General features: G+C 29.8%; 2 protein-coding genes across 2 annotated transcripts in view; both read left to right on the top strand.

Annotated features, from left to right (window-relative positions):
• LOC148234502 (phosphatidylserine decarboxylase proenzyme, mitochondrial-like) overlaps window positions 1-6,546 on the top strand; it is a 28,464-nt gene extending 21,918 nt beyond the window's left edge. The window contains exons 3-9 of the mRNA XM_088188083.1: window positions 115-344; window positions 475-535; window positions 741-867; window positions 941-1,049; window positions 1,381-1,511; window positions 1,595-1,764; window positions 2,632-6,546. Coding sequence (XP_088044209.1) covers window positions 115-344; window positions 475-535; window positions 741-867; window positions 941-1,049; window positions 1,381-1,511; window positions 1,595-1,764; window positions 2,632-2,996 — 1,193 coding nt within the window. The 3' untranslated portion in view covers window positions 2,997-6,546. The remainder of the gene's footprint in view (window positions 1-114; window positions 345-474; window positions 536-740; window positions 868-940; window positions 1,050-1,380; window positions 1,512-1,594; window positions 1,765-2,631) is intronic.
• Window positions 6,547-9,836: 3,290 nt separating this feature from the next.
• Window positions 9,837-16,088, top strand: LOC148234503 (uncharacterized). The gene is made up of 8 exons (XM_088188329.1): window positions 9,837-10,154; window positions 11,743-11,970; window positions 12,297-12,739; window positions 13,090-13,264; window positions 14,073-14,154; window positions 14,249-14,356; window positions 14,660-14,721; window positions 15,531-16,088. Exons 1-8 carry the CDS (start codon window positions 10,035-10,037, stop codon window positions 15,609-15,611), a joined length of 1,299 nt encoding a protein of 432 aa, XP_088044455.1. The 5' UTR covers window positions 9,837-10,034; the 3' UTR covers window positions 15,612-16,088.
• The last annotated feature ends 1,259 nt before the right edge of the window (window positions 16,089-17,347 follow it).

Consider the following 17,347-nt stretch of genomic DNA (forward strand, 5'->3'; position numbering starts at 1 on the left):
TGCAAGAATCTTAAAGATTTTTGTAAATGAAATAAAAATATTATCCGACGATTAGTCTATATGTTATTTTTTGCTTTTTGCCTTAAATTAATTTGACGATTGATTTTGATGCAGACGAGAACGTGCCTGTAGACAACGTCGATGGCTATCAAATTTACAAGGTGTTCAAGTTGCTATGTGCATTTTCGCTTATGTATTTGATGGCTGGCTCTTGGATCGGTTGGGACGTTACGTTTCTGCAAGAAATCTTCTTTATCGCTAGCTCGTTGATAATATTCATATGGTGGATATTTAAAGGATATCTGATGAAGCTGATCTCGTGTAAGAAGTCCAAAAAGTTACAGGTGAGTCAATGAGATATTCACATAAGTTAATGCATACTTATTCAATATTAAAAGTTTAAGAGATTATTAAAAATTTGAAGAAAATATGATCTTTCCGGAAAGAAAAAGAAATAATATTGTATTTTTTCAGATCTGCATATATTGCTTAGTGCCCTGGCGTATATTGAGCAGATGTTGTGGTATACTAGCAGGTAAAGTACATACTTAAAATATAAATTGCATATCAATCATCAATGGTATTACAGCGATGATACTAGTGCATTGTGTTAATAAATTATTAAATATTGCGCTTCTAATATTATAAACTACGCCAAATAAATTAAGCATGCGTAATTTGCGTTTGCGTTTTATATCCATATGTCCGCCTATCAGTTCTTACTCTACATTTTGTTTCAGCTATGTATGTACCTAAAATGTTCCGAATACTAGTTTATGGCTTATACTGCAAATTGTTTAATGTAAATTTAGAAGAGATACAATATCCTCTGAATCACTACCCGACACTCGTGTCATTTTTTACCAGGTATGAAAGTGTTGCGTATTACTTATATTTGTATAAAAAATATTATCGTGACAATTGTGCTTTCTTTCTAAAGGAATTTAAAAGATAACACCAGGACCATAACCTCCTCAGGATGTTTAGTCGTTCCGTGTGACGGAACACTCGTACACTGCGGCCCAATGTTTGGAAAACAAATAAGACAGGTGATTTGTTTATATTTTAGATTATAACTCGTGACATAATTGATGTTTATCTTTTAAAGTAAACTATGACTGTGATATTTAGATGTCATATAACAAAGCCTCAGATATATACATTTAAACACCCGGCAATAGCAATTAACAAAGCTTTGTTTTGAGATATTTATACAAACAGTCTTTCCATATGTTACAATTTCTTATTATTAGAATAGATACAAAATAAATTCCTAAGTTGTTTGTATTTGAAAGAATGTAGTTCCGTTTGAATATGTTGATCTATTAATACGTGTAACTTTTGAAGCGATGTATTCACGTTTGCTTATTTTAAATACAGGTTAAAGGCTTAGACTATCACATGAATACATTTCTTGGATATCAACCAGTTTTGCACCACAGAAGAGACCCAAACGTCAACTCAAGATTGTACCAATGCGTGTTTTATTTGGCTCCTGGTGATTATCACAGGTACATTTAATGAATAACCTGATAAGTTACGATGTTCTTAATTTAATTTAAATAAAGTTAATGGCTAATTTGCTAATCTCTAGGTTCCACTCGCCCTGCGATTGGGAAGTGTTGGAGCGCTCTCACTTCCACGGCCGGCTTTTATCAGTATCTCCAATAGTCACGAAATGGTTTCCTAAACTGCTGGCGACTAACGAACGGGTCGTTTATACTGGAAAATGGAAGCATGGGTTCTTCAGCTATACTGCAGTTGGTAATGAAAATTTCGTTATAATTCTGATAAAAATTAGGGAAGATAACTAACTACGACCCTTACCAAGGCTGTCGGGTAAACCGGCGCTAAGCTATTGATGATCTTCTGCATCACTTATTAATTTAACCTATTACCTGCCAGATTTTTTTAAAATTATTTTTGGGATATAAATATGTGTTCTTTTTTACTGAAAAATGGGCTCAATAATATATTCTAACGAAATAAAAACACTTTACAGCTTTAAAAAGTAGATTTTTATAATTTTTTTAATCAGGGATCATGGCATATGGTGCTTAAAATAAAAATATATTTAATAGTAGAATTTATTTATGTCATTCTTTCATGCAATCCTATATTACACTCTGAACATTGTTTTCTTTCATTTTTTTTGCACATCGCACATTTTTATATAGTCCAGTCAAATAAAGATATAACCTCGGAATGAAAGATAGAAAATTGAAATTTTGCACTGCATGTCATTAGATGTTTCACAAAACTTGTAGAAAATAAAATTTTCTACAAGTTTGTTAATATGATTAACCATTTTTGAAATATAGCACGGAGAGCGGGAAGCGCGCAACCGTTTATAGGATAGGATTCGTCTCTTCCGTTTAAAACACTTTTTAAACGGAAGAGACGAATTTTGTCATATCTTATATTATATCATCACAAGAATCAGTGTGTGGCGATTTTTTTAGTCATCTGCGGTGCATTGTTTATTTTATCGCAGTTAAATTTAACTTTTTAACTAATCACGATTTAGTGTTCTTATGATGATCAATATACAGATACAGATAAAGTCGTTATATTTAATCAATATGCTATTAATAGTTTATAATATTAAATGTAATTATTTTCATCTTTTAGGTGCGACAAACGTTGGTTCTATCTCGGTTCATGGAGATCCCACTCTTACCACCAACAAAATGAAGCGACGCAACAAAGACCATATTTGGTTCCAGCAGCCGCTAGAGCTTCATAGGGGCGAGGAGATGGGCTACTTCTCCATGGGTTCCTCGGTCGTGCTAATTTTTGAGGCGCCTGAAAATTTCCATTTCGTTTGCTACAACAACACGTGCGTTAAACTCGGCATCCAACTGGGCATCCTCAAGAACCCGTTCAACTTGACCACCTTCGAAAAGTTCGACTGCGTGCTATGCGACAAGACAATCGTGCAGCATGACAATCTATCAATCTGCGATAGCATGGAGCAAGAAGATCGAGACGAATAATTCACAAAAGCTATCAGATTTAATAATATCGCCATGGCGCCGAGTGTGTGTTTAGGAACCGTCGGTTTTTAAACGTCCTATATGAATCAGGGTCTTTTATAGAAATGGTCGATCGTTGATATGGTGTTTTAAATTTTTTAGATATTGAATTGATTTGTGTTCAAAAAACACCAAATTAAATTAAACTATCTGAGCAAAGTAGATTTAACGGAATATATTACATATAACTTTGATTTTCAATTATTAATGGTAATCAGAACTATTAGATAATGTTACATATTTAATGAATAAAACATCTTGACTTATATACGATCACAACATGAAGGAATGTTTGAAAATCCCAATTAGGTTTGTGGTATTAAATTCCAGTATTCATACTTTGCTCAGAGATTAAGTTTCAATATTTAATTTGGCAGTGACTTTTGTAAAATACCAAATGTAAAATTTTGTAAAATATACGAGGCTTGTTCAAAAAGTTATCGAATAGTCAAACTGCTCGAGTCGGAGCTACACAAGGTGGCGAATCGTTTCAATTGTGCCTTCAAATGTGTAAATTTTTTGAACGTAACTTTGAAGGTAATGCTTGTAATGTATGTAATTAATGCTTATAATGTATATACATTTATACAAATATTATATTTATTCGTGTAGATACTCCGACAAATTTTTTGAACACACTTTGTATTTTGATGTTTTGTATGTAGTATTTTTGACAAGATCACAAATTTTTATCAACGCCGTTATAAAAATGTAAAAATGACCCCCCCGACTCTTGATCTCTAATGTTAATCATTCGAGAGCAAGTAGATAAGTTTACAAAATTAAAATAATTCTGTCGTAGCCAAGTTTTTTGCCGCAAAGATACGTTAATATATAAAATTCTATGCTGATTTAACATCATTAGTTTTTTTTTGTTATAATCAATTGTACTTTTGAAAATTCATTTGTAATTGTGTTTTTATCGGTAGTACCCTAAAAATTTACATATTGTTCGGTTTATCGTATCTTTGAAGCATAAAACTACACATTTTGTCTTCAAAATGGACTGCATGTTTATATACAAACCATATTTCAGTTTTTAGCTTTATTATTTTGCATATTAATCTATCTGGCTATACAAATCACTCGCTCAATTCAAAACATTATTTTTGAAATGATCGAGTGGTTTACTAGTACGTGTATCGTATATGTAATAACAAATATACTTTAACAATAAATAACCATTTCGAAATTTAAATACTTTAAAGCTCGTTAACTTAGGGACCAGAAATAAATTTCTTTAATAATATATAAATTATTTTCTTGTAAAAATTAATTTGTATTTACTAGACAATTTTTGGGATAAAAATATCATACTTTTGGTTTGATCTATATAAAATAAAATATATTTCTATAAAAAAACACCGGATTATAGTACTAGTCATCATATAATATTCATCGTAAAATAAACTGTTGATATATTAGAGATACCTGTACTGCAATTCGACTGAACTTTTATTTATGGTTATTAATTTAACGAGTCTTTACGCTCTTGTATATGTACATATATAAATAATGCTGTAAATGTGTGTATATATGATTGTTTAAATAGCATTTGGTTTACGGATCAGGCTGTGAATATTTTGTATCGGTCGGTTTATAACCATGAAGGGTTTTTGGCGTCAGCGTCAAATTGTCGAATGTATTTTACTTTTAATTTTAATAATTGTATTTTTGTATTATTAGTTTAAACTAGATGCTAATATGTGATTATGACGATTGAGTTAATCGTAAATTCAAATCCTGAGGGATTCGTTATATATAACGTTTTGAGTACAAAATCTGTAAATCAAATGGAGAAGGCTTTGAATCTCAGTCTTGCGAATATTGTGTATATAAATGTGTTTTAAGCAAAACTTTTATTTTAAATTTTTTTAATTCAAGGTCGTCCAGTTTTATTTAATAATGTATTGAGATAAATAATTGTGAGATTTAAATTAAAGTGTTTTTAGACTGCATTCTGTATATTATGAACTTCGTAAATTATAAATGTTCCGCCACAAAATGAAACTCATAATCGATTGTAATTTATAATAGACGTTAAATAATTATCAGTGAATATTAGCTTTAGAAACAATGTCAAAAGTATTATATATTATACCAAAGCTACTATCTCAGATTTTTTTTGCAATAGAATAGTTAATTCATAGTTTTGCTTATTTTATTTGTTTTATCAAGTATTATTTTTTTTTAATTAAACTCAAATAATATTTTTCTATTCCATTGGAAGAAAAAGATAGAATATATTAAATAAATAAATTAAGTTTTCAATTTTGCATATTAGTATTTACTTTATGTGTATCTTTACATTTCTCGTAGCAAAATTTATTTATGGAAGAATTTGTAAAGCGCTGCTTTAGCTTGACATAGCTTATTATATTATGCATTTTAAAAATCTACAGATCTCCAATCGAAAATTTTAATTTATATTATTAGATATATGCGTGTAAAATAATAAAATGTTTGTTCAATACGTTGAGTCAAGACATAAATTTCTCAAATCTTGTTAATTTAGCTTCTCATTATTACTTGAAATGGTTAAATTTATTTTAAATACAACATTGGAACAACCTAATCTGAATGTGTAGACCATTATTTGTGATGATTAAAAATATAACATTATCTGAATAATTTCAAATAGTCGATTTTTTACTTTTATTAGACTTGAACACTTCACACGTGCACTTTGATAATAGTAGAAAACATTGCACATTTCTATATTTTTTTCACAAATTCTTTATTTCGATAATGAAGGCACATGACCTTTTTATTCATCCATTTATATTTAAGGTTGTGCAAGTCTGATTTGGTTCCTTAATATTTTTATAATCGATAAATTATTAGAGAAATATTGTAGTACAAATGTTTAGCTAATTTAATACACATATTTATTTTATATTTAAAAAATGTTTGTTATTCTTTCAGTTCTTTATATAATCAGTTGTTTAAAAAATAAATATATAAACATTTATATTTGGGACAATATATGAACTGAAAGATTAATAAGTTGATGTAAACGGGTATATATTAAAACAAAGATTTATAGATGTATTATATAAACGTATAACTTGCTTCAGCTAGTCTGTGTAATGAATGGTTGTATTGTTTTATTCACATAGATTTTTTATATTTATTAGATTATGTTTAGTACTTGCAAATAAGAAACCCTTTATTGAACTTAATTAATAAATTTAATATCTACACTTTATGGTGGGCGAAAATTGCTAATGAAAATCGTTGCTAACAATTTTCGTCCAAATTAATATCGTTGGACAATTAAGGGTTAAAAAACATTTATCAACAGAATCTACAATAACCATTTGTCATTCCTAATAAATAATATATTGTTTGTGTTGTATAACTTCAATTGATTTAATATTGTATTTTAAAGGGTTACCCTTAAATGTAAGTTAAATATGAAAATTGCCAACAATACATGGTTCTACCTATATACATTTGTGGTAGCCATGGTGATTTATAAAAAAAAATAATAAATACCTTTGTAAACTTATTCTGTATTTTTTTCAGACTTTGTAAAACACACTAAACTGTCAATAATAAGAATTGTAAATATCAGGTATATATAAGAGTAGCATATGGTCACCGTGTTCTCCTTAAATTTGTCTCTAGCCGAGTTTTTTGTAATACACATTTTTCCAGACTTCTGGTATATCAGACAAGTTATTTTAAAATTCAATTCAGAAAACATTTTAGATAGATTTCGAGAGATTCTTTCTATTGCCAGGAGTTTGTGTTGCAATTTAAACAATTAATATACATTTTATTTGTCAATCACCGGAAAACCATGCTTAAATAGTACATTTATACACATATATACTTGTATATATATGTAAAGTGCTTTTTGCTATTCTGGCATCTTTTTCATGTACACGTTTTTTATGTAAAAATTAATTTCTTTACCATCTAAGGGATGAATATATATATATATATATATATATAGACTTGTATTTTTTTTATACATTTCTTAAAATATTAAAAATTACAAACACGTGTCTTTTTAGTATTTTTATGTGCGTACCAGAACCATTTCGCTTACAAAAAGCACTGCATATACACATTTTTATTTTTCCGCGTTTGTAATTATCGTTACACAAACACATTTTTGTTGATCACATTAATTTAACATAGCTGTTTTTATATTATAAAAACTTGATCTTGTTAAAATCTTAACTATATATTAAATAATAGGTGCTACAAAGTGGTTTATAAACCCAGAGTTAAATGGAAAACTAGTAGCATGAAATGAGAATATTTTACATTAGTCCAATACCAAATTTTAATTTAAATATTTTTAGCTTTAAAATATAGTTTATTAAATAAAACTATGAAATGCCTTATTTTTTTTAAATATACTATTTTAACAAGTTTTAATGATGGCACAATGTTAAAATTTATGATTAATAGTATAATATCTTTAACTATAGACCAATATAGAAAAGTGTGTCGATTAATATTTTGGCGGCGTTCTGACAGTTCCCAGTACTGCCACACCACCGCCCAACCTGAGAAGCGGCTGCTTCTAAGAACTGGCAACATTCACTCTCTCTTTCTCTTAGCACGAAGCGTCCCCACCAAAATGGTCGTTTTTATTAAATAAACATCAATACATACATGCGCTACAATATATTGAATTGTTCGCAAAATATTTTCAACGGACACAAAATAAATAAATCTGAAGTGCTTCAGTGAATATCGTTACGCAAAGAGATTGTTTCTTATTACAAAAAAATCACCCTCTTGAACCAAACTTCTCAGATTCTTCAAACAGCTTACGTTATAGATATATTTATTTCCAAAATAAAAATATAAATAAAAAGATACGCAATTTAACTGTTGTCGAATTAGCGGAACATATTCAAATGTCCACGAGAGGGTTTCGTCTGGTTCGAAATTTTTGAGCCCGAAAGGATGTGACTTTACAGCCAATGTAGAGGCCGAAAAATATCGTAACAGTTTATTTTTGAGGAAAATTTAAATGAGCAATGTATAAAATAATTATTCTATTAAACAAATCATTTGTGCATTACTGTTTGACAGATTAGGTGCAAGCATTGGTCAGAACAATGAACACCATATGAATAACTCTCTACAACGAATTCTTTCCTAAGATTTACATTACATAAATGCACAAACAATTCGTTTATGGAACAAAGTATTTATTTAAATACATATATCGTTTAAAATAATTGACTGTTAAACTGCACCCTTGAATGTTCAGCACCCCAAACTCTAAAAAGGTCATTTAGCATTTTTTCCTGAGAAAAAAGGCCACGGAAAATTATGTTAAAATCCAGCTTTAAGTTTTTGTTTGAGGATAATGAATTGCTCCAGGAACTAAAAAAAGGACATTCAGAAAATTTTGGTCAAATATAATCTCCGAAAAAAATTGAGGAATCGAGAAAATATTGATAACGTGATAAATAGAATCAAAGAGCGCATCTACCGCAGTAGCCTTGACTAACTTCGAGCAACTTCGAGAGTGCGTAGAGCAGGCATAAGATTTTTAATGAAGTAACAATTTTAAAAATATGTATTTTTAAATAGCTGTCATTTTAAGGGTTACTTCGACAAGCAATAAATTACATATTTGAATTTCAATGTTTCACATGTTTGACAATGCAGAACAACAACAAATTGTGTATTTAAATATTCAATTGTATTATTTTAACGTAATGTATTTTAAAATTGGTTTAAAAAAAATTAACTGCAGAATTCGGGCTTATATAAATAAAAATTACAAAATATTCATGTTCAATTCATTTCAATGAAAAATTAATTTGCTATACGAGTGATTTGAGTTACATGCTCCGTCACGAAATGAATTAAACTCGTAAGACAAGGCATCACTGTATATTAAGAATCTCACAAGGCAACGTAGTATTGTTGGGGCCTATTTATAATTATATTTCTTTAGATTTCATTATGGCCAAGACTTGGTGGCACTCTGGTAGCACTGGCATAACGGATTTTACTCACGACTGGCAATCTTTGGCGTCCGCGCGCGGTCCCAGGTCGTGCCCCGTTTAATTGTAAATAACCATATAAAAACTTCATAAATCTCAATAAAATACTACTGAAGCGACTCAATCTGTGTCTAACTGCCACCTATCACCATCCCGTCGCCAAAGTATCAATTGCAGTGAAAGAGATATCGAAACAATAGCGGCCAGGGTATTCGAATGCTTTGGTTTTGATAATCAATAAACACGGTTAATCATGTGAGCAGAACTCGAAATAATATTTCGAGCAACTATTTAAAATAATAGTAGTGTCAATACCGGTATTACCACTATTGACTTTTTTTGCTCGGTAATGCCGGTATTAAAAATCCTGGTAAAATTGCAATCCTTAATATTAACTAGGGATGTGCAAGCGCTACAATAGCACAGAGCACCAAAAATCAATAATTTACAGTGATCTGTGGACGACAAAATTTTTACTTATAAAATAAGCTTAGATTATTAATTAAATAATCATTATATATCATATAATATAACTAATTTAAAATTTATTAAATATTATAATTTATTAAATTTACGCATAAGGTATAATATTTCAAAATAAAATGATTTGTGTTAAAAATTGGCAAAAATTATTTATATATAATTTCCTTTGGCCTCCTCTAAAATTAGTCACCCGCGTGCCTTGCACGCGCGACTCTGCTTATCCTTAAAAAGACAAGTACTTGCAATATTTTTTTCATGGACAGAAAATGCTCGCTTATACTGCCGCTAAACGGGTCGATTAAACAGTACACCGCTATACCCTGATAATAATGTCATACTTTTTTTAACAACTAGAATTCGGTTTGTGCAATATACGCGACATTTCGCAGCTATTTGCCGTCTCGTAGTCCGACTCAGCGCCTCAATCGGCCCGCGTAGAGATAAACGCAGATTCGCGTCTTGCGCACAAAATGTCAACACGAAAAGGGTCTTAGAGTCCCATGACATGTAACACGCAAATGTTTATCCAAATATGGGCGATATAAAAGTAATGCTGAATCCGAGCGACGACGACAACAAGCAGTCCATGTTTCCGAACTTGAACATGAGCGTAGACTCAGAGTTTGCCAAATCTTTCGCTCACTATTTAAAGGTAATGTGACACTTCTCACAAGATCGCGTTATGTTATATTATTCTCACGGTCAAATTTGTATTTTTAAAACTTCAAATCAAATAAATATTAATGATAAATAAATTTCATTGATAAAAATAGCAATAAATAATAAATACCCTATAAACATATATGCGATTGTTGATACTATTTTCACATATTATCGTTTTATATTTGTTTTATTTTGCATATATGCTTTGCATTGTATGTACACAGTAACCATTTAGTTACATGATGAGCTTTATATAATAGTTAGAAAGCAGCCTAATATTATGGATACTCTGGTGTTGAATGCAGAGTTATGTTTGTGATTTATTTCCAAAATAACGGTGATGATAATTTTTTTTATGTGCAAAAAATTTAAAAAATATTTTTTTTTTAAAAAAAATAACAGTTCGAAATCTCTCAATTAATTTATTATATATAATTTACAAAAACCTTTTTGTCCCATTTATTTTTTCACTTTCATTCATTCATTACATTGTCCAAAAAAATATTTTTTTAAATATGGACGGCAAATCTTTTATAATAATAAGTCTAGGTAAACAATCTTTGACAAAATATAGTTTTTCATCGACCACTTCAGTATGCCTCCTAAGTATTTTTACCAGGGGCCAGAGCACCAACTAGACAATTAATTCCAGTAGAATATATTCCTATATTACTCATCATTTTTTGTCAGTTACGATTATCCGAAAGAACCTTATAAAAAATGAGCGCATACAAAATTGTAAATCTGTTTGTTCAAAGTGTGACATATTTATTTCTAAAAACAGACTTATGTGATTGGTGATTGTGATATTAATGTGATTAGGATGTGATTTATTTGTTTTTTTTATTTTAATTATTGCACATTTAATATTCATTTTAAAATATCTCAATAATATTTATTTTCGAACTATTTATATACTCTCGTATATAGATTTATCACTCGTGCTATACATTATTTAAAATTAAGGTATAAATGTTTATATTAATATTATAGAATAAAAAGTACATAAACACCGCATAATATTATTCTACCTTGATATCCTACGCCGATAACACTACGTAGGTATCAATAAGCATCATTTTATTCGCTGCTTCTGCTTTCAAGCAATATGGGCATCGTCGTTTAGGAGGGCGCAAAAACAATTATCACTTCTCAGAAGTCAAAAGCAATAAAATCGTGCCGTCGCCATCGTGATGGAAACGCTCGGTTATCTAGCGTTCATATTAAAACTTTTTACAACAATATTACGACTTACAATAAGTGAGAATCCTATGAAGCTTAACTAAACCGAATTTGACCAATAGGGGAGCGCAAAAAAACAATTATCCCTTCTCAAAAGTCAAAAATTCATATCAAAAGCAATAAAATCGTGTCGAGCGGTTCCACTGCAACGTTGCCAACACAATTTCATTGCTTTTGCCGTGAATTTTTGACTTCTAAGAAGTGGTAATTGTTTTTATGCTCTCCTTTTGACCAAAATCGGTTTGAATATACTGTGATCAGTTCTCTTATATCAGAAGTCTGTAGTAATATCGGTAATGTATATAATGCGAATATATTTTCTTATTATTTTTCAGGTTATGAATGCACTTTGCGTAGCTAGCGCTCACGTAGCCATGGATTTTCGAAATTTGGTGTCGAAAATGGGCGTTGACATCTCCAACGATATACCGAAAAGCTCCGACTGGGACTCTCTCTCGCACACTTTATTGTTTGCGACTTCATCAGCCCATTCCAAGCTGATGCCTTCAATCAACTCGTTAGAAAACTATTTCGAAATGATGAATCATTTCGATCATACAAAGGTAATATATTTATTTATTTAAATTAAATTAAGACTATCGTAAACCAATTGGATACTCCATTGCCTCACAAATGGTCAAAAAACAATACATCGTATTATTTCGATACACAAAAATAGTATAATAAAAATAATACATAGAAAGAAACAATAAAAAAAATTAAAAAGCATTATAAATACCGTTTGAATTACAAATAACACGTAAGTGAGTCTACAGCTCTTAACGATAGTTTTATTAAATTCACCTAAGCGCGCTAGCGGTCTGTAATGTGTTAATTATAATTTATATAAAAACTGCATATTGCATAATTGAAATTATCTGTATTACAGAAGAGCGTCATCGATGATATCTTCTCCCTGCTGAACCTTCAATACAAATTCTGTGTGACAAATTGCGAGCGGCTTGTGAGGCTGTCCGATAACGTCGATGGAAAAGAGCTCGACAACCCTCCGTCTACGGAGTGGCGTCCGAGCACCTTGTTTTTTCAAAGCGAAATACTGAAGCCCGTCAGCACTGGATTCGGATTCAAGTACGACAAGCGTCACGAGATATTCGCCCAAAACAAGCGTATTGCACTCGAAAGCTCAGATAAACCTTGGAAGAACATGTCATGTCAATTTGATCGAGAGAATGCGATCGGTCTAGATCCAATTCACAGAAATCTTGTGTCGCACATCGACGGCACCGTCATATCGACTGATTTGATAGCAAATAGGATGCCAAATATCGAGATTGTCCGATCGCCCGCTTTGAAGTTCTTAGACAACGCTAGGTATATGACATTATTACAGCAGTATATATAATAGGGTTGAATTGTTCATATGTAACTGCATTTTTTTTGCTGATAAAATTCACAATTTTTAAGCATTTTTTTTAATAAAAGGCAAATACTGTCTGATTTTAAAAGATGTTTTATAGTAAATAAACTAAAATATGTACATGAAAATTGTAATTATTTAATAACCAACGTCAAGAATAAAGTAAATCTGACATATTCGATATAAATACTTTAAAAACAGGCTACAGGCTAGTGAATAATAAAACTCAACGTGTTCAATCAATCATGGAGATTTTTTGTTCTCAATGTATCGTCTATTAAATATTTTATTTATTGTTTTTCAGAAATTTAACTTACAGTACCATTAACAAAAGTAGCTATGTAACCGAAGAAAAGATGTGCAAAGATCCATACTTGAAGAACGTACATTTTGGTATACAACTACCCACAATATCGAAGACCCCAACTGCTACACAAAATGCACAATTGCGCCGCTGGTCTGAAACTGCTGCTCATGAGGTTTCCTTCATTACTTTATAACAAATTAGAATATGTTTATAATATGAGTACCAATTTAATTAATCAAAATATGATTTATACAACAATATCTTCTTTAAATCTTGATCTCTTGATAAAAAGTCATCAAATGATTTAGCTTAACTCTGATTAATATTTTTATTATTGGGATAAATTGGAATAATTTTATTATGGGAACAAAATTAGATTTTCTTTCTTCGTATTCAAAGAGATCCAAACATTTTTTTGCCCATAAGCAATTCTTATTTTTAAAAACTTGAGCTTTAACAATTTTGGAAGTTTTTGTAATGTATTCTTTGCCGCTATTTCTCTTCAACTTTCTGACATTTTGTGTATAGTTATGTTCATTTCTTGTTCTCTTTCTTTTTTCATTTTCTCTGGCTCCATATCTAGGGTTTTTGGATTTTCATAAAAAAATGCTTACAGAGAAATCTTGGTAAAATTCATCAGAAAACGATAACTGTCTTATTCGTTTCTATTTTTTTGACGTTATTTAAATTTATTGGTCGTATGTCTATAAACTACATAAAAAAATAAGTTTATTAATATAAGCATGCGATAAATAGATATTAATTATCTGATACATATGTAAATGTTTATATTACTACGTATGAAAAAGTTGAAATCGTATAATTTTACTAGCACCTGCCAGATAAATTATAATTTCACTGATAAAAATATATATCTACCTGTGAAAATGTAGTACGATATGATTTCACTGAAATTACATTCTCAATGTTTTATTTATTGTTATTTAAATATTTTATACAAAGTAAATCTTGCTTATTAGGTGAACGATCGTCAAGACGACTCTGGCAATCTTCGCAGATGGTCTGTGCCATGGGATGGAGAACCGCCGCCACAAAATACAAGTAAGCATATTTTAATCATCACTGAAATGAATCTATTTTGAACAATATATTAAATTCGTTAACAACCTTAAACTGGAATTTTATTTTATTTTAGGCGGTTGGCATGATAAAAAATGCAACTTGATGGACACCGGATGGTCGGAAGATCAAGATCCTTTGGACATGGCGATATTTCTTTTATCGTTTAAACCACACACACAAGGTTATTTGTTGTATTTAATAAATTTATGTGAGCTGTAATCATTATAGCGATGAATTGCTCTTGCCAATCTTTTATGTACATGTATTTTTGCTAGCTAAAGAAGACTCCGAAGAACTTTGAAACAAATTCGCAATAAATCTTACTATGTCTGGAAACTTCTTCCAATTTACAATACTGTTATGAAGTATTTATGAAATAATACTTCAAAAGAATATTTATATAATTTTATTAAATTATGTTCTTGCCTAGCGCACTTGTAGATATTTTTATAATGTATTAAAATAATAATAATTTTAATTACAGTCGCAGCCGATAGAAATTTACCACTACCAGAAACTTTACATCAAAGCACATCGAAAACTAATGTAAGCAATATGAACTGCTTAATTTATAATAATTATCATACAATTTTGTACATGCTGAATCTTAAGTTTGTTAGCACAATTTGTTTAAATGGCAGCTAAAAAAATTTATTACTTCAATAAAAAAATCGCAATGAAAAAGTAGCGAAATCAAAAGCATTTTATAATAGAAATTGAAAGGTTTTAATACATATTTTTTTAAATTATATGGGAAATAGCGAAATTTGAGGAAACAATAAGTTATTTCAGCCCGTCTTAAAAATATCGAAACAAAGGTCTGTGCAAAATTTCAGGTTAAATCCTTATTTGACTGGACTATAACGAGAAAAATAATGAAGCCAAAAACTTTTTGTTATATTATAAAAATTAAAATAAAATCAAAATTAAAAAATGTGATGGTATTAAATGCAATAATTTAAGTTATTAACCCTTTCAAAGCGGTTAATATTTTTGTGCGCCATTTCAAAATTTTCTAATAAGTGGGGGGGCACCTATTTATGCCATAAATTATTTTAATAAAATAAAGCGTTTTTCAACCTTAAATTATACAACAAAAAAAAACATAATACGAAGCTCAAATGTTCATGACATTTTTAAGTGCTCAATGCATACTGTCGATTTTCTTGATGCGTTCTATAGAGGTGTCATCTGCGGTCAAAGGGTTAATAACTATATTTTTTAAATAAAAATATGTATATTTTTTCTCCCGTTGTATAACAATAACATCTGACGTTTCATTTGTGCATTCAAATGTGTGTAAATAAATCAAAAATAATATAATATTAATAACAGTTTATTATCAATCTTTTCAGAACAACGCTTCACATGGATATTCCATATGGAGTGGAACTGATCCGATTCCATTCCTGAGACAGCCCGAATCTCAGGGATGATATAAGCTGAACAAGCCGACTCCAGGGACATCATGGAATTCGAATTTTTGAGGAAACCCCTAAATGATTCAGTTTTTATTATATACTTTATGGAGCGTAAATACATATATTAACTCATCATGCGATTGGCAGATGATACTGCTACTCATATCAGTTTTGCAGAACTGGATAGTATTTTATAGTCCAGACTCGCTCTCAGTCGCTTTAGTGTATACAGGAGTTACTTTAATTACTCATATTTTAAAGCAAACTTTGGATAGTGTTTGATACGCATTACCTTTTGGCTTTCTGGATCCGAATCCATAGCTGTCAGGCGACGGTTGTCTTGATCTTGTATTTATTTTTAATTAATTAATTTGTATCAACAAAATTTTCAATGATCTGATTTTTATGTACATATGAACCCCCGAAGGTAAAGGACACCATGTACCATTTTTTATCTCTATAGGAGAGAGAAAAGACATTATTCAAATGCAACTAGGAAATAAAATCAGTAAAAATATGTACATGGTGTTTTATACGCCTAGGAAGTATTTTCTATACTTTTTTTAAATAACACTATTCAAAATAAAACAAAGTTTATTAGATAGTTAAAAAAATTGGACTAACATGTGTCTGTTTTACCAAAAATATTTTTTTATAATAATAACATATAGATTGGTTTTATTATGATTTAACAAATCTTTCACAAAATTGATTATAAGTTACTAAGATTATCGCGTTAGCAAATTAAATACAAATATAAGAGAATTCAAGTTTCTCAGTATTTTGTAATGCAATGCTCTGACAGTGTTTATTTTTAATCTTTTATAATAATCGCTATATATAATAGTAGCAGATAGTATTTTTGCGTCAAACGTTTAATTAATTTTACTGAAAATTAGCATCATCAAATTAGAGTGATCAATTATTTTCATAAAAATACATTATTTTTTCTGTTTAATAGGTTAGCTATAAATTCTGCCTACAGCTATTATATTTTTTATGGAGAGCTATTAGGTACATGTTTTTAAAAATGAGCATTTTACTATTTGAAACAGTCTGTTACTTGTTTATTTTAGGGCTGTCGCATTTAAGAACAGTTGTGATTAATTCCTACAATCGCCTAACTGACAACCAAAATACATGTTCATTCAGAATTATATTTTTCATTAAATACTATAAACCAGTAGATAGATAATAAATTTTGATTTACATTAACAAAAATGTACATAATGTTCCTAAATACCTATATATATATGTATACAGATATGTAAAATACATACATTATTATAATAAACAAAATTATTGTTAATCACCATTGAAAAATTGCGGAGAAGTAGAAAACGATGTAAGTGCTGTCGTTTTTAAATTAAAAATCTCCACGACTTCTCATCTCAATAACATTCAACATCTCACGCTTTAGTTAATTTTTCCACGACTGATTTTTAAATGTACTCTATTGTAAAACTTGTTTTGAAAGACTGAGGAGCGTGGGGTGCTAGTGCTCAACTATCTCAGAATCCTATCGTCTGACATTCCCTGACCCTATGTGTCCCGCCACTCGTTAAGTCCTTATCGCAACGGCATGAAATTAATTCGAGTGCCAAATGTTTGCCTACTGATGTATCTATAACTCCAAAACTTTTTAGCCTTGTGATGGTTACCATTAGGTCATTTTTGACTATTATATGATATACATATAATTATTATATGTATAGGTGTTTGTATATAATTATTTATTTATTGTTATTATT

The sequence above is a fragment of the Plectrocnemia conspersa genome, unplaced genomic scaffold, assembly GCF_051122295.1.
Source record: "Plectrocnemia conspersa isolate PC_06_02 unplaced genomic scaffold, ASM5112229v1 ptg000006l, whole genome shotgun sequence".
NCBI classification, from domain to species: Eukaryota; Metazoa; Arthropoda; class Insecta; order Trichoptera; family Polycentropodidae; genus Plectrocnemia; species Plectrocnemia conspersa.